At 45.4% G+C, this 22,198-nt stretch overlaps 1 protein-coding gene across 3 annotated transcripts in view; it reads right to left on the minus strand.

Moving 5' to 3' along the window:
* Nucleotides 1-5,772, minus strand: part of DHRS7B (dehydrogenase/reductase 7B) — a 52,233-nt gene extending 46,461 nt beyond the window's left edge. Inside the window, exon 1 of one of the 3 annotated variants that reach the window (XM_033222448.1) lies at nucleotides 5,065-5,772. In XM_033222448.1, coding sequence (XP_033078339.1) covers nucleotides 5,065-5,084 — 20 coding nt within the window. In that variant the 5' untranslated portion in view covers nucleotides 5,085-5,772. The remainder of the gene's footprint in view (nucleotides 1-5,064) is intronic. The other 2 variants (XM_033222301.1, XM_033222531.1) reach the window with 2 other exon arrangements.
* Nucleotides 5,773-22,198: the final 16,426 nt, after the last annotated feature.

A 22,198-nucleotide genomic window follows, 5' to 3' on the forward strand; every position in this document is an offset into this window, starting at 1 on the left:
AGACCTAAAGAGGTAACAGTTCCTTATTCACCGTAAAGCATTACATGTTGAATGGAGTCTGCTGGAATGATCTGTCTTCAGACCTGTCCTCAGCTGCTACAAGCATCCTCTACTGCTGCATGTCTACATCAGGTGAGTGTTTCTCAGCCTGAGAGTAAGACATTAGATCACAAGAAAGCCCAGAATTGTCTAGAACCTCCTGCCAGAGCTCCTAGAACCCTTGGTTGCACTTGACCTGTCCACAGGTGGTCTCTCTCTGGTGGCCTAAGAAAGGCCACTGTTTCTAGTGCAAACATAGCTTACTTAATAAAATACTAGCTAAGTACAGCAAGGAAGCTCAAAACCACTGGTAAGCAATATTCAATCCATTTATCAGTCATCTGAACCAGAGCAACTCTATTTTGAATACAGGCTGGGTAAAATAAGGCTGAGACCTACTGGGCAGCATTCCCAGGTTAGGCATTCTAAGTCACAAGATGAGACAGAGATCGCATAAGATACAGGTCACAAAGACCTTGCTGATAAAGCAGTCTGAAGTAAAGAAGCCAGCCAAAACCCACCAAATGGAAAATGGCAATGAAAGTGACCTCTGGTCATCCTCACTGCTCATACATTCTAATTATAATGCATTAGCACACTAAACAACACTTCCACCAGCACAATACCAGTTTACAAATGCCATGGCAAGGTCAAGAAATTACCCTATATGGTCTATGAAGGGAAGGAACCCTCAGTTACGGAATTACCACCCCTTTCCTGGAAAATTCATGAATAATCCACCCCTTGTTTAGCATATAATTAGGAAATGACCATAAAAGTGGCCAGCCAACAGCCCTCAGGGCTGCTGTGCCTATGGAGTAGCCATTATCTTGTTTCTTTACTTCTCTAATAAACTTGCTTTCACTTTTCTCTATGGATTGGCCTCAAATTATTTCTTACACAAGATCCAAGAACCCTCTCTTGAGGTCTGGATCGAGACTCTTTTCCGCTAGCAAATTCAGTGGCCATCACAGACCTCTCCCTCCACTAAGCAGTTTAAGTGGCCAAGTCTCATGTTACTGGGAACTTTAGAAGATGGCAGGGAGAGTTCAGGTAAAATCCTAAGGAATTTGTTGTATTTCCTATCTGGGTGGGTGGCAAGAAGCTTTCAAACTGAATTTACACGCCATTCAATCCCAGTTTTCACCCTCATGCTTATGGCTTTCCAGAATAGAGAGTTAATTTCTGCATTAAAATAACATTGGCTACCAAAGAAAGGTTTCATATGTGTATAATGGGGTGGGAATGAATAATTCCTACACCAGCCAACATTATGGATGTTGCTCTAGTCCAACATTTTACCGTACTGTAAGTAAATTTTTTTTTAGTTGTCATGCAAACATATAGTAAAAATTTTAAAACTGAATTTTCCCTGTTGCCTAAAGGGAAGGAGATCTTTTCTCTCCTTCCTTTTCCTTACAGCATTTATTTGAAGAACCCAGTATTTATAAATTATTCCTCTTTCCCTTTGATATGTATGCAAATCTTTTTAAAGACTAAATAAACTAGCCCTATCTTAGCTTTTTTAAACCCAGTAAATACAGTAAAACACAGGACTGTTTTTCTGAAGGGCCTGGAACTCCCTCCTTTATATTTATTCATTTATTTAAAAATTTTTTTTTTAGATGAAGTCTCACTCTGTAGCCTAGGCTGGAGTGCAGAGGCACAATGTCGACTCATTGCAACCTCCGCCTCCCGGTTCAAGTGATTCTCCTGCCTCAGCCTCCCAAGTAGCTGGGATTACAGGTGCGTGCCACCACACCCAGCTAATTTTTGTATTTTTAATAGAGATGGGGTTCGACATGTTGGCTAGGCTGGTCTCGAACTCCTGACCTCAAGTGATCTGCTCTCCTCAGCCTCCCAAAGTACTGGAATTACAGGCGTGAGCCACCATGCTCAGCCAAACCCCCTGAACCCCCTATTTTAAATGGAAATATCCAGGAAGAAAACGACCCAGCCCTGTCACTGTGGGAGTTTAACCTAGGCACCTCAACTACTTGTTTTATCATAGAGCTGTTTTATGTTTTCCTTTGGAAAAAAGTCACTAGGTGGCACAGATGACCAACCCAATTACCAGATGAATTTAGAATGAACTATGAAAGCATGTACAGCAAATGGTGCTATCAAGTCTTCTTACAAGAGGACAAATTACCATTAATCTTGAGACTACATAATGGGTTGTATCTGCTCAGCTACATACAAATAAATGGTGGCATTTATTTGTATTTGGTATTTCTTTTCTGAAAGAAACTGCATTAGTATATTATCCATAATACATCCCAGTCTGGTTTAATGCTTATTATTCTTTTTCTTTTCTTTTCTTTTCTTTTTTTTTTTTGAGTCAGGGTCTTACTCTGTTGCCCAGGCTGGAATGCAGTTTACTGCAGCCTCAAACTCCTGGGCTCAAGCGATCCTCCTGACTCAGCCTTCAGAGTAACTGGGACGACAGGTGCACATCACCACACCTAGATAATTTTTTATTTTTTGTAGAGATGGGGTCTCCCTTTGTTGCCCAGGCCAGTCTCAAACTCCCGGCCTCACGTGATCCTCCCACCTCAGCCTCCCAAAGCACTGGAATTACAGGTGTGAGCCACCACATTCAGCCTCACACAGGTCTTTAGGTAACAAGATAGAAACTCCTCCTAGTCTCAAGACTTCACACATGCCCTTCCCTCCTTCTGTTAGCTCTTTGTCCATTTACCTCCAACTCAGTCCTTGAAGTCTCAGCTAAATATTATTTTCTTGGGAAAGCCTTCCCTGCCTCTCCTCATTCCCCCCCCAACACCCCCCCGCTGCCCCCAGCATGCCGGTGACTCCATTATGTATTCTCACAGCACCCTCTACTGTTCTCCACAGCATGCACCACAATCGTAATTAACATTTAGTTTTATGTATATATTTACTGTCTACCTCCCTTGCTAGATTTATAAGCAATTTAAAGACAGGGGTTTTATCTGTTTTGGTCATCACTGTATCCACAACACCCAGCACAATCCTGGTACACTGTAAGCGTTCAATAAGTATCTGAAGGAATTAATAAGATTTGTAGCTAAGCGCTAGGTTCTGAAGTGACGTGTATTGGATCTGCCTTTACCGGCTCTATGCCTTTGTTGTTGTTGTTTGAGACAGGGTCTCACTTTTTTTTTCCCCCAAGACGGAGTCTCGCTCTTGTCGCCCAGACTAGAGTGCAGTGGCGGGATCTCAGCTCACTGCAACCTCTGCCTCCCAGGTTCAAGCGATTCTCCTGCCAAAACCTCCTGAGTAGCTGGGATTACAGGTATCCACCACCACGCCCGGCTAATTTTTGTTTGTTTGTTTGTTTTGAGACGGAGTCTTGCTCTGTCGCCCAGGCTCGAGTGCAGTGGCAGGATCTCGGCTCACTGCAAGCTCCGCCTCCCGGGTTCACGCCATTCTCCTGCCTTAGCCTCCCGAGTAGCTGGGACTACAGGAGCCCTCCACCACGCCCGGCTAATTTTTTTGTATTTTTTTTAGTACAGACAGGGTTTCACCGTGTTAGCCAGGATGGTCTCGATCTCCTGACCTCGTGATCCGCCCACCACGGCCTCTCAAAGTGCTGAAATTACAGGCGTGAGCCACAGCGCCCGGCCAATTTTTGTATTTTTTACTAGAGACTGGTTTCACCATGTTGGCCAGGCTGGTCTCGAACTCCTTACCTCAGGTGATCCCCCCCCACCTCAGCCCCCAAAGGTGTGAGCCACCATACCTAGCTAAGACAGGGTCTCACTTTGTCACCCAGACTTGAATACAATGGCTTGATCTCGGCTCACTGCAGCCTCAATCTCCCAGCTTCAAGCAATCCACTTGCCTCGGTCCCAACAAGCCTGTGCCACCATGCCTGGCTAATAGCTCTATGCCTTCGGATAAATTTCTCAACATCTCTAAGCCCACTTCTCCCTCCATAAATGAAGATTATAGTTCCTATTATTAGGGTTATTACGGGATTGAGTAATTCAGTAAAGGGATTAGTACAATGCCTGGAACATAGTAAACACTCAAAAAATATCAACTATTATTAAGGAATGGAGAAAAGAGGACATGTACATGGTAGGGAAGGCATATTCCACACCTTTGATAAAGGCACAAACATAGCTTCCATTATGCAAACACACCGTTGCAATCGGCAACAATGTAAGCAAGTATTCTGCTTACTAAATGTATGAGTGTATGAAACCCAAACGTTACTTCAAAAGTAACTTCACGATTCTCAAATCATTACACCAAAGGTTTGGAAACTGAAAAAAGAGCATTACGTGGCTACCATTTGTAGAATACCTACTACGTGCCAGACACCAGCTGAGCACCTTGCAAGTGCAGTCTCATTTACGCTTCACAACAACCTTATGAGTGGGTTTGTTATTCCCAGTTACAGCTGAAGAAACAGACACTCCGAGTTTACAACATTTGCCCAAAGCCGCACAGCCAGGAAGCCACAGAGTAAGTATTCGAAGAGCAAGACGTCTCAAACAGCCATTCCCGTGGACGCTCGAGTCAGCACCCTCCTTCTGCCTTCTGAAAAACCGGAGTTCCTTTGGCTAGTCCTAACTCGCCATCACTGGCTAAGGTGCCACCGGCCCCCAGCGCTCAACCCTCGGTCCCGCCGCTGGCACACGATGCGGGGGCTCCCCTACGTCGCGCAGAAATGCGGGAATAAACAGGCTCGAGCCAGGAGCCCTCTGGGAGCAGAGGCCTTTCACACACAGCGCCCAGCGCGACACCCATTTCTAGCCGCGGAAACCGGACTGAAGAGACCTCGGCGACAGGCGGGGTTCCCAGCCAAGCATTCGCCGGAGCCAGAGCCCTGGTCCCAGCGCCTGGGCTGTCTTCCTTCAGAGTTCGGCGTCGCGGGGATCCGAAAGCCGCCCGGGATTCCGCGCGCTCCCCCAGGGCCCACGGCCTTCGCTCGACCACTACACCGCTTCCCCTCACCCAGGCCGGGGAGTCGCCTCAGCTCAAGGCCAGACCCTATCGCCTGATCTCGGAGGTTCCTTTTTCCCCAGCCCCTACCTGGTTGCCGGAGAGACCATAGTCAATCCATCCTCCCGCCTCGGAAATGACGTGTACGCAGCCGGCGAGGCTCCGTCCAATCCCAGCGTTGAGGCTGCGCATGCACGTTGGGCGGGCGTCCCTCAAGGTGTACGTAGGACCCGCTAGACCCGAGATCTGAACAGGGTCCACCTGCATAACTACAGTGCCTTCATCTTCCGGAGGGAAATTCTGAAGGTCGTGGTTGGTGTTCCGTGGACTTTCGGCGAAGAACATAGTTGGAGAATTCACGATACAGTTATCAAGATGATTATAATGTCACAGTAATCTGAACAGTCTGATAACTGGTACAAAGGTAAAAACAATGAATGAAAAAGAGAGAGGCCAGAAACAGACCCGCAGCTATGTAGTCACTTTTTCCTCCTACAAGTAGCCACGGTAATGCAATAAGGAAAGTTTTGTTCAATATATAGTGCTACGTCAATTGAATGTCGATTGGGGGAAAATGAACCTTGACTCCTATCTCAAGTAAAATAATTCTAGATGGATGGTAGACCTGAATGTGAACAGTACAACTCTAGACAATAAAATCGCAGAATATCATGACCATGAGAGAGGAAAATAACGTTTTAGCAGAACACAAAAAGTGCCAGTCCTAAAGGAAAAGGCTGATAAATTGGGCGTCAGTAACTATAAGACACCAAAAAGACCCCATTGAGAAAAGAGAAAGAAAATAGAACAGACAAGGTATTTGTAATACATATATCTGAAAATGAATTTCATTCAGAATATATACGTACTTCTTGCAAATAAATTTTTTGAAGGACCTGAAGTGATTTAAAAAAAAAAAAAAAAGCATGAAAAGAGGATATTGAGAGAGTAAAGGGCAGAGGAAGGAAGGGGCAGGGCAGAGGAAGGAAGGGGTGGGGGTACTCTCATCGTTCAAAATTCATAAGATGGCAAATATGTGTAAGGTGGAAAATCTCCCTCTCTGTTCTCCAGGAACCCACTTCACCTCCCCCTAGGTAACAATGCTATTAGCTATGTGTGTCCTTTCAGAGCCAGTTTATTGATAACCAAGCAATTATATATATATATATTCAACACCCCCTTGTTACACAAACAATAGCATTCTGAAACACCCTTCTGATTCTTGCTTTTATTCACTTTAACGAATTAATATATCATGGAAATTCTTACAGATATCCACAAACTCTGAAAATAGGAAATTTTATTTTTAACTAAATATTTATTTTTGATGTTTTCACACAAGTTTTTATACCCTTCTGGTCCTTCTCCAATGTTCTAGAAACTCTAGATTCCTGCTTGCCTATTCACAAAGTTTGAATATCCTTATAACAAACCCAATATGAACCTGTGAGGCAGGAAAGTAGGGTCTGGAGGCAGGGGAACCTAAGGCCAATTCACGCTGATTTCCTAGAACTAAATCAAAAGGAAAACCGGAACTTTCCATGCCCAAGTAACAGAAGGACCAGAAGCTACTCCCTTTGCAACCTGCCCCGCTTTTCTGCCTGGCAGATGAAAAATTGAAGGTACCTCTGACTGGTCCCCTCTTGCAACCAATCAGGCTGATCACAGGCCACTACCTCTTTTACATAGGGTGCACACCAAGAAACCAACGGGAAACCTCTAGAGGGTATTTAAACTCCAGAAAATTCTGTAACCGGGCTCTTGAGCCACATGCTAGGCAGGCTCCCACGCTGTGGAGTGTGCTTTTGTTGCATCATTCTTTCCTTGCTTTGTTTGTGCGTTTTGTCCAATTGTTTGTTCAAAACGCCAAGAACCTGGACACCCTCCACTGGGTGACGCCTGACTAAGTCAGTTTCCTGGGGTTCATTTCCTAGGCCTGCTACCCTCTTAGCCAACCCACTCTTCAATCCTGCATGGGATTTGTTTTAGAAGCAACTCAACACATTTTAATGTTTTGGTAACCAATTTGAATTGCGTCTCCCAAATGCAAATGTAAGAACTCTAACTTCACAGCCAGGGTATTATACAAATAGATTCCAGTAGGCTGGGTGCAGTGGCTCACACCTGTAATCCAGCACTTTGGGAGGCTGAGGCAGGCGGATCACCTGAGGTCGGGAGTTTGAGATCAGCCTGACCAACATGGGGAAACCCCATCTACTAAAAATTTTAAAAAATCAGCCAGGCATGGTGTCATGTACCTGTAGTCCCAGGTACTCAGGAGGCTGAGGCAGGAGAATCACTTGAACCCAAGAGGTGGAGGTTGCAGTGAGCAGAAATCACGCCACTGCGCTCCAGCCTGGGCAACACAGTGAGACTCCATCTCAAAAACAAACAAACAAAACAAATAGATTTTAGTGGTTAGCACAGTTCCATGGCCTTCTATGAAAACAAGATGGAAGATTTTTGTTTCCAAGAAGATGAACTAGACACAATTTTCCCTATTCCTTTTACTAAATACAACTAAAAATTGTGGGCATTATATATAAAACAATCTAAGACTCCGAAAGGTGGAGAGAAGGAAACCAGCTAGCCACCCTGAGACCCAAGGAACAACATGGTGGGTATTGCCTTATATATCCCAGACTGGGTGCTAGGAAGTAAGAAACCTGGAAATGCCGACAGGCAAAGACAGTGCCCTAAGAAAAGCCTTCTCTCTCTAGCCACAGGACCAGGAAAAGGGCAGCCTCAGAAGACAGAAAATGTTTAGATAATAATGACTCTAACCCAGCCCAAACCACAGAAAGAACCCCATCCCCATGCTTGCCTCTTGGAAAGCCCAGACTGCCACCCATGCTAGGCTGTAAAGAGGCACCACCGTCCCCTCCCTCTGGCATGGTGTCAGAGAAGGCCAAGTGCAGGGCTGGATTTTCATTCCCACTGAGCAGCAAGGAGGCTCTCCCCTAGCATGGTATCAGTGGAAACCACATGGAGAACCTGGACTTCCACCCAACTTGATCAGAAGAAAGCACTCATCCCCTTCTCTGGGGTAGTGTCAGAGAGAGTGTTCCATGAAAGGGCATATAGGCAAAGCCACCCCCAAATGCCCAAGGAGCTGAGAAAACATAGGAAGCAGACAAATCCAGTTTGTCAGTATAGGATAATTAATTAGAGGGAACTTACAGACAGAAGCATGGTCTTCGGTGTCGGCAAGGCAGGTGGATCTCCACACAGTAGCCTCCCAGAACCAGGGCTTATATCTTGGGGGAAAAAAAATATACTTACCCTGGAAGGAATGTGTAGATGGTTGAGAGAATGCTGTGGGTGTCACAACCTATGATTTCTGCAACAGCATCAAGGGTTGTTTCTGTAAAAAGGCAAAAGTTACAGTGAATAGGTGATCCTATATAAAGAGTAATACATCAACTAGACATTTTGGAGGCATTCCTGGAATTGGAGTTAGCAGATTCGCATTTAAAATAAAGTCAGTCTTGTGCCCATAGGGAGCCAAGTGGAGAGTCAGAACTTTCAACATTACTCAGTGGCAACAAAGCCACCTCCAACCCCACATATCAGTGGAGGTCCCCTCCCCATCCCAGCAAGGGTGGTATCCCTGGAGGCCAACTGGAGAGCCTGAACTCCCATTCGTGCCAAACAACCTCCCTCCACATGTCAACAAAGGCCAAGTGGAAAACCTGGACTTCTACCCCCACTTGGCAATAATGAAGAGGCATCCCCTTCCCCTGCCAAAGTGGGTCAGGAAGCCTGCTAAAACACAAGATTTAAATAAGGTCCAGAGTCTTATGACACCCCAAAGTCCAAGTTTACACCAAAAACCACTCATTATACTAAGAAATGGGAAAATCTAAACTTAAATGAGAAAACACATTCAACAGATGCCAACACAGCTGAGCACAGTGGCACACACCTGTAACTCCAGCACTTCGGGAGGCCAAGATGGATGGCCTTAAACCCAGGAGTTCAAGACCAGCCTGGGCAACATAGTGAGACCCCACCTCTACAAATAACTTTTTTTTTTTTAATTAGCAGGGCTTGGTGACATGTTCCTGTGGTCCCAGCTACCTGAGAGGCTGAGGCAGGAGGATCACTTGAGCCCAGGAGTTTGAGGCTGCAGTGAGCTATGATTGCACCACTGCACTCCAGCCTGGGTGACAAAGGGAGACCCTGTCTCAAAAAAAACAATTTTTTTAAAAGAAAAATCAATTGTATTTCCATATACTAGCAACAAACATGAAAACCAAAAATTTAAATGCAGTACCATTTATAATCACTCAAACAATCAAAATACTTAGGTGGAAGCTTAACAAAACATGTACAGGACTTATAAGCTGAAAACTACAATAGATTGTTGTAAGAAATCAAAGATCAGCTGGGCACAGTGGCTCATGCCTATAATCCTAGTACTTTGGGAGGCTGAGGCAGGCAGATGGCTTGAGTCCAGGAGTTCAAGACGGCCTGGGCAAGACCCCATCTCTACAAAAAAATACAAAAAATTAACTGGGCATGGTAACCTGTAGTCCTAGCTACTTGGGAGGCTGAGGTGGGAGGATCGCTTGAGTCCGGAAGGCAGAGGTTGTAGTGAGCCCAAGTCACACCACTGCACTCTAAAGAAAGAGACATTCCGGCTGGGCATGGTGGCTCATGCCTGTAATCCCAGCACTTTGGAAGGCCAAGGCAGGTGGATCATGAGGTCAGGAGATCGAGACCATCCTGGCTAACATGGTGAAACCCCGTCTCTACCAAAAATACAAAAAATTAGCCAGGCGTGGTGGCGGGCACCCTGTAGTCCCAGCTACTCAGGAGGCTGTGGCAGGAGAATGGCATGAACCCAGGAGGAGGAGGAGGAGGTTGCAGTGAGCCGAGATTGCGCCACTGCACTCCAGCCTGCGAGACAGAGTGAGACTCCTTCTCAAAAAAAAAGAGAAAGAGACGTTCCAGGCTCACGGACTGAAGACTCAACATAGTAATGGAACTAGAATAGCTAAAACAATTTTGGAAAACAATAATAAAATGGAAAGAATCATCTACCTGATTTCAATTTTTATTATTATTTTTTGAGACAGGCTCTTACTTTGTTGTCCAGGCTGGAGTGCAGTGGTGCAAACAAAGCACATTGCAGCGTCAACCTCCCAGGCTCAGGTGATCCTCCCACTTCAGCCTCCCAGGTAGCTGGGACTACAGGTGCATGCCACCACATCCAGCTAATTTTTTCTGTATGTTTTGTAGGGACAGGGTCTTGCTATGTTGACCGGGCTGGTCTCGAACTCCTGGGCTCAAGCAATCCTCCCACCATGGGCTCCCAAAGTTCTGGGATTACAGACGAGAGCAACCACACCCAGCTTCAAATCTTATTATATAGCTCAAGATTGTTTGGTATTATTGAAGGACAAATACATAGGTCAATGAGAAAGAATAGAGGACCCAGAAATAGCGCCACACAAGCATGTCCATCTGATTTTTAAGAAAGATTAAAAAACAATTCAATGAGATGATAGGCTTTTTCAACAAAATGGTGCTGGAGCAATTGAATGTTAATGGACAAAAATTTAAAAATAATAATAAAGGGCCGGGTGCGGTGGCTCAAGCCTGTAATCCCAGCACTTTGGGAGGCTGAGACGGGCGGATCACGAGGTCAGGAGATCAAGACCACCCTGGCTAACATGGTGAAACCCCGTCTCTACTAAACAATACAAAAAACTAGCCGGGCGAGGTGGCAGATGCCTGTAGTCCCAGCTACTTGGGAGGCTGAGGCAGGAGAATGGCGTGAACCCGGGAGGCGGAGCTTGCAGTGAGCTGAGATCCGGCCACTGCACTCCAGCCTGGGCGACAGAGCGAGACTCCGCCCCAAAAAAAAAAAAAAAAAAAGAACCTTGACCTAAACTTCACACCATTTATGAAAATTAACTCAAAATGAATAATAGATTTAAACATAAAGCATAAAAATTTTAGAAGGTAGTAGAGGAGAGAATGTGGAGGAACTAGGGGCTGGTAGAGATTTCTTCAAAATGACACTGAAAGTATGATTCATAAAAGAAAAAGTTCATAAAGTGGACTTGATCAAAATTAAAAATGTTTTGCTCTGCAAGACTCTGTTAATGGAATCAAAAGGCAAAGTACGCACTGGAAGAATAGATATGCAAACCATATACCTGAAAAAGGACTCATATCTAGAATATACAAAAAATTATCAGCCAGGCACGGTGGCTCACACCTGTAATTCTAAGACTTTGGGAGGCCAAGGTGGGAGAATTGCTTGAGCCCAGGAGTTTGAGACCACCCTGGGCAACATAGTGAGACCCTGTTTCTATTTTTTTTAATTTAAAAAACTCTCAAAACTCAACATGAAAAAATTGAGCAATTCAATTTAAAAAATGGACAAAGACATGAAGAAACATTTCACTGAAGAGAATATACAACCGGCAAATACGCACATAGAAAGATGATCAACATTACTAGCCACTAGGGAAATGCAAATCAAGACCATGTTGAGATATCACTACACACCTCTTAGAACAGCTAGACAGATGTTGGATTTCTTAACACCCCAAAACCTTAGCCTCTCATCCTTAAAATGAAGATAGCAAAGAAATTGTGAGGCCAGGCCGGGCGCGGTGGCTCAAGCCTGTAATCCCAGCACTTTGGGAGGCCGAGACGGGCGGATCACGAGGTCAGGAGATCGAGACCATCCTGGCTAACACGGTGAAACCCCGTCTCTACTAAAAAATACAAAAAAAAACTAGCCGGGCGAGGTAGCGGGCGCCTGTAGTCCCAGCTACTGGGGAGGCTGAGGCAGGAGAATGGCGTAAACCCGGGAGGCGGAGCTTCCAGTGAGCTGAGATCCGGCCACTGCACTCCAGCCCGGGCGACAGAGCGAGACTCCGTCTCAAAAAAAAAAAAAAAAAAAAAAAAAAGAAATTGTGAGGCCAAGATGATAACACTTGTGAAGTGCCACAGAAGTTAGTACTCAATAAATTGTAGCTGTTTTTATTGCTGTCGGTGGTGGAATTGTTGCAAAAATACTGGGATGCATAACTATAGTTTTCCTCTGATGAAGCCAGAAAAAACTGTTTCTGTAATAACTAAGTTTAGTATAGCTGTAGGAAGAATTTCCTTTAGTGACAGGAACTCTAATAAGTCCCTCCCCCGTCCCCTCCCCTCCCCCCGCCCGTGCTGCTGGGAATTTTAAAATAAAATCTGTTTCCTGCTGACCTGTCCTTTGAACGATGCTGCTTGGAGGCTGCGGAAACGTCTCCACCAAATTTGTTTTCTGAGATACCCGATGAGCTGCAGGGAAACAGCGCCACCTTTCTGAAGCAGACGGAATGGAATCAATAGTTTATAGTCCCGTGCATCACGCCATCTCCTCCGGGAGGTGTGCGGTGAACATAAACGGTGTACTGAAGCTATCAAATTATTAGAACAACTGAGAAGCGATAAGAGAAGAAAAACTGTACATTTTTAAGAACATTGTTGGTTTAAGACTAGGGTGCATGAAGCTGACACAGAGACAAAATGTTGTTATTTGTGGTTTCTGGAAAATGTCAGCTTCCTGCAGGAAATAGGGTTTCACTAAAACTCCCTGAAACTTAAAAGCTAATGTTGGTTGCTGCCTCATAGACATTGTGCCTCTCAGAGATAAGAAAGCTCAGACCGGGCGCAGTGGCTCAGCCTGTAATCCCAGCACTTTGGGAGGCTGAGGCAAGCAGCAGGCGGATCGCTTGAGCCCAGGAGTTCGAGACCAGCGTGAGCAACATGGTGAAACCCCCTCTCTAATAAAAATACAAAAATTAATCAGGCGTGGTGGTGCGCGCCTGCAATCCCAGCAACTCGAGAAACTAAGGTAGGAGAATCGTTCGAAGCAGGGAGGCAGAGTTTGCAGTGAGTCGAGATCGTGCCACTGTACTCCAGCCTGGGTGACAGAGTAAGGCCCTGTCTCAGAAAAAGAAAAGAAAGGAAAAAAAGAAAAGAAAAACAGATAAGAAGGCCATATTTCTTTCCTTAGAGAAAGGATTTATATTTTTTTTATTTTTTATTTTTATATTTATTTATTTATTTATTTTATTTATTTATTTTGCGACAGAATCTTGCTCTCTCATCCAAGCTGGAGTGCAGTGGTGCAATCTTGACTCACTGCAAGCTCCGCCTCCTGGGTTCAAGTGGTTTTTCTGCCTCAGCCTCCCGATTAGCTGGGATTACAGGGGCCCACCACCAGGCCTGGCTAATTATTTTGTATTTTTAGTAGAGATGGGGTTTCACCATGTTGGCAAGGCTGGTTTCTAATTCCTGACCTCAAGCAATCCACCTGCCTCGGCCTCCCAAAGTGCTAGGATTACAAGCAGGAGCCACTGCGCCCGGCCAGGATTTATCAAATTTTGTATAAAAATGTATTTTAGTTGGAGGCCGAGACGGGCGGATCATGAGGTCAGGAGATCGAGACCATCCTGGCTAACCTGGTGAAACCCCGTCTCTACTAAAAAATACAAAAAACTAGCCGGGCGAGGTGGCGGGCGCCTGTAGTCCCAGCTACTCCGGAGGCTGAGGCAGGAGAATGGCATAAACCTGGGAGGCAGAGCTTGCAGTGAGCTGAGATCCAGCCACTGCACTCCAGCCTGGGCGACAGAGTGAGACTCCGTCTCAAAAAAAAAAAAAAAATGTATTTTAGGGTCTTACGTCTATTCTAACAAACAATATCTATACTGTATTTTCTTCAAATCCTTACTCAGATATAATATTGAAGAGGGACATCCAGAAAGGCTGAGTGCAGGGTAGAACACATATTTTAATAAAATTAATTTGTCCACAAGAAGCTGTTGGCACTTGGGAGTTAGACCAGTGCTGTCCCCTGTGGTGGCTACTAGCTATATGTGGCTGTTTATGTTTAATTCAGTAAAATTTAAAATTCAGTTCTACAGTCCCACTAGCCACATTTCAGGTGTTCAACACAGTGACCAAGAGAGCAAATGTTCAATGTTCATTACAGATGTAGAGCATTTCCACCATGTATATGGGTTACAGAGAAGCCACATGTACTTTAAAAAACAGCCTTTCTGCGCTCGATTATTTCTACTAAATAGTTCTACTCCTGTTGAAGACATCTCTGTGTCAGACTATAAGCTGATGTCAAATGGGAAAAAACCTCAGACACTGACACTGAACCTGGAGAGTCTGGCTCCAGAGCACACTTGCAAACAGTTATACTGTCTGGATTTCTCAGACAGGAGTGGGGTTAGTGGGTGCAGCTCTGCAGCACAATGACACAGCTGGTTTGGTTCTAGTCCAAGGAGGAAATTCTCTGACAGTGGAGTCCCATGAACACAGAAGCAACCCACCTCCCCCCCCCCCCTCTCTCTTTCTCTCTCTCTCTCTCTCACACACACACACACACATACAATCTTCCCTCAGAGATTGTGCAGAATGTGTAGGAGACCTCCTAAGGAACCAGGTCTCACTCTGTCGCCCAGGCTGGAGTGCAGTGGCGTGATCTGCACTCCTGAGTTCAAGATTCAAGTTCAAATTCTGCCTCCTGAGTTCAAGATTCAAGTGATTCTCCTGCCTCAGCCTCATGAGTAGCTGGGATTACAGGCACACGACACCATGCCCTGCTAATTTTTGTTATGTTTACTACAGATGGGTTTTCACCATCTTGGCTGGGCTGGTCTTGAACTCCTGACCTCAGGTGATCCGCCCACCTTGGCATCCCAAATAAGAAACCAATTCTATTTTATGCTCACCAGGAGCTGTCTGGGTTTTGTTTGAATCAGCCTGTAAGTTTAACAGTTGCCACATCTTACCCTTGGCTTGATGAGAGAGAGTCTTACTTGCTTTTCTCATATATATTCAACCTCAGAGCTTCCACTTTTTGGGAAACACATTTAATAAATGGAAGGGGGGAAAAAGATCCAAAATGAGATTATGATAATTATGAAATATTTTTAAAGTACCCAATTTAATAAAAATGATTTTAACATCCAAATATACAATGTAATGCATTTGTGATTTTTATAAGACAGTTTCAGAATTCATGGAAAAGTCTACTAATTGGTAGTGCCTCAGAAACTGTGCAGTGATGCTAGAGAGAGTGCAAGTGACATTTTTCTCATCACTGTCTTCTCTGTGATGCTGCAGCCTCATACAGCAGTAAGGTCCAAAGCCTAAACTCTAGGGCCTTTTCAAATACAAAGCTGGGACCACTGCCTGGCCCACTGCTATCAACCTCCCTCCTCCAGCAGGCAGTGGGGCCTGGGCGCCTCTCCCAAGAGTCATCTTGTCCTGGCCCTTCCAGCGCCATTCTCTCCGTTTCCCAGCAGGCGTCTGTACTGATGTTCCCAAGGCAAGTGACCGACCTTCACTGTCCCTTTCCAGCCTTCCTGCCAGGAAGAATACTGGGATGCATGAGCTACCACGTACCCTACCGTTTAAGCTCCTCCTAGAATAGTGCATGGCCTACTGGCCATGAGGTGGGTCTCTTCCATCTGTTCCAGTCCCTTAGGGAAGCAGCTCCTTAACCCCTCACCGTTAACACAGTGATGTTAACACAGGACATTTCAGGAGTTACTCAGTTCAGTGTTTATTCCGTTAGCATGGATTTACCCACACAGGAGGCTATGGGTTCTAAGCATCTTTGTATGCCAGAGGTGACCGCAGCCCTCCTCGAGGCCAGGAAAATCTGCCTCTGAGCCAAAGGTTGTGTGTGTGTGTTGCTTTTTTTGTTTTTTGGGGCCAGGGTCTCTCTCTGTCACCCAGGCTGGAGTACAGTGGCCCAGTCACAGGCTCACTGCAGCCTTGACCTTCTGGACGCAAGCAATTCTCCTACCTCCGACTCCTGAGTTGCTGGGACTACAGAGCACACCACGACATCTGGCTAATTTTTGTACTTTTTTTTTTTTTTTGTAGAGATGAGGTCTCACCATGTGGCCCAGGCTGGTCTTGAACTCTTGGGCTCAAGCAATCCATCCACTTTGTCTTCCCAAAGTGCTGGGATTACAGGTGTAAGCTACTGCACCCAGCCTCCAAATAAGGTTTGATCTTAAGATTTCTCCCAGCAAATAATTAAATTGTCCAGGCTCAAAAGGTGCTAAAAAGATGCTAAACATTAGCATCTGCATTCTGTGTTGGCATTTCTCCCTTGGCATTTCTGTGTTAGTTTAAACTGTCTGACCTGGGCCGGGCACAGTGGCTCATGCCTGTAATCTCAGAACTTTGTGAGGCCAAGGCAGGTGGATCACTTGAGGCCAGGAGTTTGAGACCAGCCTGGTCAACATGGCAAAACCCTGTCTCTATGAAAAAATACAAAAATTAGCTGGGCGTGCTGACATATACCTGTAATCCCAGCTACTTGGGAGGCCGAGGCAGGAGAATTGCTTGAACCTGGGAGGCAGAGGTTGCAGTGAGCTGAGATGGCACCACTGCACTCTGGCCTGGGTGACAGAGTGAGACTCTGTCTCAAAAAAATAATAAACTGTCTGATCTGTAAGACGAAAACGGGAAGCAAAGGCTCTCACCCTTAGTGACTGCAGAGAGAGTGGAGAGTCATAAAATGAGATCCAGGGAGTCTAAGCGTTTAGCTATTTGCAGTCAAGGACTTCAGGCCTGGGCTTAGTATACTCCAAGTGCTCAGAAGAGTACTGGCAAGGCATTCTTTTAGATCTGTGGTTCAGGTGTCTTACAGGGAAACACTCCCTCCCCTCCCCTCCCCTCCCCTCCCCTCCCCTTCCTTTAAGATGGAGTTTCGCTCTTGTTGCCCAGACTAGACTGCAATGCAATGACATGTTCTCAGCTCACTGCAAACTCCACCTCCTGGGTTCAAGCGATTCTCCTGCCTCACCTCAGCCTCCTGTGTAGCTGAAATTACAGGCATGCGCCACTATGCCTGGCTAATTTTTTTGTATTTTTAGTAGAGATGGGGGTTTCTCCATGTTGGTCAGGCTGGTCTCGAACTTCCGACCTCAGGTGATACGCCCGTCTCGGCCTCCCAAAGTGCTGGGATTACAGGCATCAGCCACTGCGCCTGGCCCAATGCACTTCATTTTCTTACTTCTTCTTGCCTATAACAAATTCATTCATTCAACAAATGCTTCTAGAGCATTTACACCATTCAGGGTGCTATGGGAAGACAAGGATTAAGCAGGCACAGCTCCAGCTCACAAGAAGCTCATGAGCTGGGGGAAGAGAACATATGTACACACTTAGCTGTCACAGGAAAACGTGGCAAGTGGAGTTTCAAATACACAGCTGTGGAAATTTAAGTGGGGATGGAGTAAGGTGAGCATCCAGGAAGGTTTCATCAAAGAGTAGATATTTATGTGGGACCTTGAAGGAGGGGAGAATTTGGACATGTCCAATTCACCCTTTGAGACATTAGCAAGGATGTAAAGAACACTCAGATAATGGTTAGTCCTTTTATTTGGCTGCTGTGCAGGTAGGATGAAGATGAGAATTGGGAAAGAAGATAGGGTCAGATTGGGGAGGGGTTGGACTCTATTCAGGCAGCAGAGGAGAGCCACGATGGGCTTTGTAGCAGGAAATCCACCAGATCATCCTGTTGCATGAGAAAAACTCCCTCAGCTGCTCCTCTGAAAGGTGGATGGAAGAAGAGAGAGGGTCAAGGCAGACAGTCCAGGTAGGAGGCTGCGGTAATACTGTTGGCAGAAGCTTGGGTTTGCAGATGTATCCCTAGCATCTTGCTTGTTGCAAGTTCTCCCAAAATACTTGTTGGAGATTAGTGTTTTTTTTGTTTTTTTTTTGTTTGTTTACTTTTTGAGACGGAGTCTCGCTCTGTCGCTCTGTTGCCCTGTTGCCCAGGCTGGAGTGCAGTGGCCCAATCTCGGCCTATTGCAAGCTCCGCCTCCCAGATTCACGCCATTCTCCTGCCTCAACCTCCTGAGTAGCAGGGACTACAGGTGCCCACCACCACACCTGGCTAAATTTTTGTATTTTTAGTAGAGACAGGGTTTCACCATATTAGCCAGGATGTCTCGATCTCCTGACCTTGTGATCCTCCCACCTCGGCCTCCCAAGGTGCTGGGATTACAGGCGTTAGCCACCATGCCTGGCCCCACAGATTTTTAAATATTTGTATTTCTTGCATATCTACTGTGTGCTGGGTAGTTTGGGATGAATAAAGGAAATGAATTCCAAAATTAAGGTCCTGAGTGCGCAAATGGAGATGAGAGAGGCTGAAATCGAGACACATGGTAGGCATAGGATCAACAGGACTTGGCAATGGACTGGAAGCTAAGGGAAGGGGAAAGAGGAGCAAGGACTTGGGGAGGATGCAGGGTGATGAAGGTCTCACAGAAGCAGCGGTTTAGGGGGAAATGGGATGAACTCCTTTTTGGATATGTTGGGTTTGACATTCTGGCAAGAGAGCTTAACAGGGCAGTCCAGCAAGCTTAGCTCTTGAGTTTGTCAGGCCTGAAGATGGAGCAGAGACCACAGGGGTCCATGAGATTTCCCTAGGGTATGGGTGTGGGCCGCACGTCTACATTGTGGGGTAAGAAGAGAATAGGGCTGCGGCAGGTTGAATTTTTATTCACCCAGATGTGGCACCCCCACATCTGGATTAAACACATTCCTGCTGAGAACCCAGGAGCAGCCACAAGACCTGCATAATCAGTCACATGTAAGCAGAAGCGACATGGGTCACCTCTGAGCAGAAACTGCAGGAATCAGTGTGTGATTTACCATGTCTCTTTCTCTTCTTTCTGCCATAAGACCATCAATGTCCCAAACAGAGACTTTTCCAACAGCCTGGGTCCTAGAGTGAAAAAAGTGTTGTGTAGGGCTGTAGCAGGCCCATGACGGACACGTAACATGAGCAAGAAACGAACTGTTGTCGCTGTAAGCCACGGAGATGGGGGGCAGGGGGTCATTTTTCACACAGCATAACCTAACCTATACTGGCTGATACAAGGTCAAGGACAGATCCTTGGTGATTACTTGGGGCAAAGAAAAAGGAAAAGAAGATGTAGAAGATGACCCTCAGAGAAGAGGATGAGAACAGGAATGCAAGTGACAGAAATACTAAAGCGTTTTCTTCATTTAATGCAGCATTAATTGATGATTAGTGTCATTGTTCTAAATACAGTCCCTAAGTGGGGCCACTGAGGAACATCTTCCAATATTTCAAATGTCATGTATCCCCCCCATCTGAGCACTTCCATGATTCTGTAGATATATTTACATATGTGCTGTAATGGTTAATATTGAGTGTCAACTTGATTGGATTGAAGGATGCCAAGTATTGTTGCTGGGTGTGTCCGTCAGGGTGCTGTCAAAGGAGATTAACATTTGAGTCAGTGGACTAGGAGAGGCTGATCCACCCTCAATCTGGGTGAGCACCATCTAATTAGCTGCCAGCACAGCTAGGATAAAAGCAGGCACAGGAACACAGAAGGACTAGACTGGCTGAGTCTTCCAGCCTTCATCTTTCTCCTGTGCTGGATGTTTCCTGCCCTCGAACATCGGACTCCAAGTTCTTCAGCTTTTGGACTCCTGGACCTACACCAGTGGTTTGCCAGGGGCTTTTGGGCCTTTGGCCACAGACTGAAGGTTGTACTGTCCGCTTCCCTATTTTTGAGGTTTTGGGACTCAGACTGGCTTCCTTGCTCCTCAGCTTGCAGATGGCCTATTGTGGGACTTCACCTTGTGATCATGTGAGTCAATACTCCTTAATAAACTCCCTTTCATAGATACATCTATCCTATTAGTCCTGTCTCTCTAGATAACCCTGATGAATACATAGGCAAAATGATGTCTGTATAAGACTATGCAATACATCCTTATTTTTGATAGCAAAAGATTGAACCAACTCAAATATCCATTAATGGAAGCCTGGTTAATCTATCAGAGTATAGCCACGCACTGTAATGCCATGAAACTCAAAGAAGTAACTCTATGCACCAACAGAAGTCACTACGTATCTTAGCGACACATATAAAGTTTAAAAAAGCAAAGTGAGACTTGATTTTGCTGCAATAATATTAACAAATACTGCCCCCACCACTGTTAAACTAGTTTGTGACCAACATTTTCTTGCTCAGAGATCTGTAGGTCAGGTGCTTTGGGCTGCTGATTAGGTTCACATGTGTTCCATATGCCTCTTATTTTGGGACCCAGTCTGAAGGTAGAGGCTACCCGGGGCAAGTCCTTGTCATGGCAGATGGCAGGAGTGCAAGAGGTGCAGTGGGAACTTGTTAGTCCTCCTAAAGCCTCTGATTGGATATGACACACTTTCACTTGTGCCCAAAGGAAGTACACTATATGGCAAAGCCCAAAGTCAGCCAAAAAGAGACGTGAACTCTACCACAATGGGGAGAGGTGATGGGAGTGAATATTTGCAGCCCAATCAAAACACAGATCCATAAGGAGCTAGGCTCAGAAACCACACAAAGGATGGGGCATGGAAACTGGGATGGGGGGATAAGGATGAAGGAACAGGTCACTAAATGAATTTTATACTTTTTATTTATTGTTATTTTAACGTAGTAATGCTTTTGAACCATGTGAATAAAATTTAAGTAACTGAGAAAAAATTAACAATGTGCATTATACTTTGTAAACTCCATCAATGTAAAATAATCAAAAGGGTCACAATCTAATTTAAAGAGTTTATTCAATCACAAAGTGTGAGGCTAGACAACCAACACCAACTCCAAAGGAAAGGGGTCAGCATTTGAAAATAGGGAAGTTTAGCGATTTCATTTGTACAGGCAGAGATAGAGGAGTTTTGCAAGATTACAACATTATTCATACAAGGATAGCACATGGTTACAGCAAATTAATTATAGGTAGTACTTCTTTTGGAAAGGGTACATTAAACCTTTTTTTTTTTTTTTGCAGAGGGTATAATAATCATGATGTTTCTGTCATCTAGTCTAAGCACAGGAGGACAAAAAAGAGAAGTTTTTCCGTTTTTCTTTTTTTTTGAGACAGGGTTTTGCTCTGTCACCCAGCCTGGAGTACAGTGGCACAATCTCGGCTCACTGCAGCCTCTGCCTCTTGTGCTCAAGTGATCCTCCTGTCTTAGCCTTCTGAGTAGCTGGGACTACAGGCACATGCCAGCATGCCCAGCAAATTTTTGTATTTTTTGTAGAGACAGGGTTTTGCCATGTTGCCCATGCTGGTCTTGAACCCCTGGGCTCAAATGATCTGCCTGCCTCAGACTCTCCAAGTGCTGGGATTACAGGTGTGAGCCACTGCACCTGGCCAGGAAGTTAATCTTTTTTTTTTTTTTTTTTTTTTTTTTTTTTTTTTTCAGACGGAGTCTGGCTCTGTCTCCCAGGCTGGAGTGCAGTGGCCGGATCTCTGCTCACTGCAAGCTCCACCTCCCGGTTTACGCCATTCTCCTGCCTCAGCCTCCTAAGTAGCTGGGACTACAGGCGCCCGCCACCTCGCCCGGCTAGTTTTTGTATTTTTAGTAGAGATGGGGTTTCACCGTGTTAGCCAGGATGGTCTCGATCTCCTGACCTTGTGATCCGCCCGTCTCGGCCTCCCAAAGTGCTGGGATTACAGGCTTGAGCCACCGCGCCCGGCCGGAAGTTAATCTTTAACAAGGGTCATTAATTAAGAAGACAGGGCCAGATGTGTTGGCTTATGCCTGTAATCCCAGCACTTTGGGAGGCCAAGGCAGGCAGATCACCTGAGGTCGGGAGTTCGAGACCAGCCTGACCAACATGGAGAAACCCCGTCTCTACTAAAAATACAAAAATTAGCAGGTGTGGTAGCACATGCCTGTAATCCCAGCGATTTGGGAGGCTGAGGCAGGAGAATCGCTTGAACCCAGGAGGCAGAGGTTGCAGTGAGCCAAGATCACGCCATTGCACTCCAGCTGGGCAACAAGAGCAAAACTCTGTCTCAAAAAAAAAAAAAAAAGAAGTGGGCGGGAGGGTTTTGTCCCTAATGTCCTTTAGTTCTCTCTAGTCATTGTACAGGACAAGAAAACTAAAAAAGCGAGTTAATCTATAATCTGAGAACAGACATTGTAACCACATGTGACTCAAATCACGGTCACATCTCTCTCGAGTCTTCACGTGTTTTTTGGGTGTTCCAACAGCTTTTTACATTTTCACATTTTCCCCTTTCCATCAAGATCTTTTGAAGAAAGCATTGTAGATGAACTCAATAGTTTTAACTCCTTTTTAAATTTTAAAAAATATTTATTTATTTATTTTAGAGACAGGGTCTTACTCTGTCACCCAGGCTGGAG

The sequence above is a fragment of the Trachypithecus francoisi genome, unplaced genomic scaffold (genome assembly GCF_009764315.1).
Source record: "Trachypithecus francoisi isolate TF-2019V2 unplaced genomic scaffold, Tfra_2.0 Contig00073, whole genome shotgun sequence".
NCBI lineage: Eukaryota > Metazoa > Chordata > Mammalia > Primates > Cercopithecidae > Trachypithecus > Trachypithecus francoisi.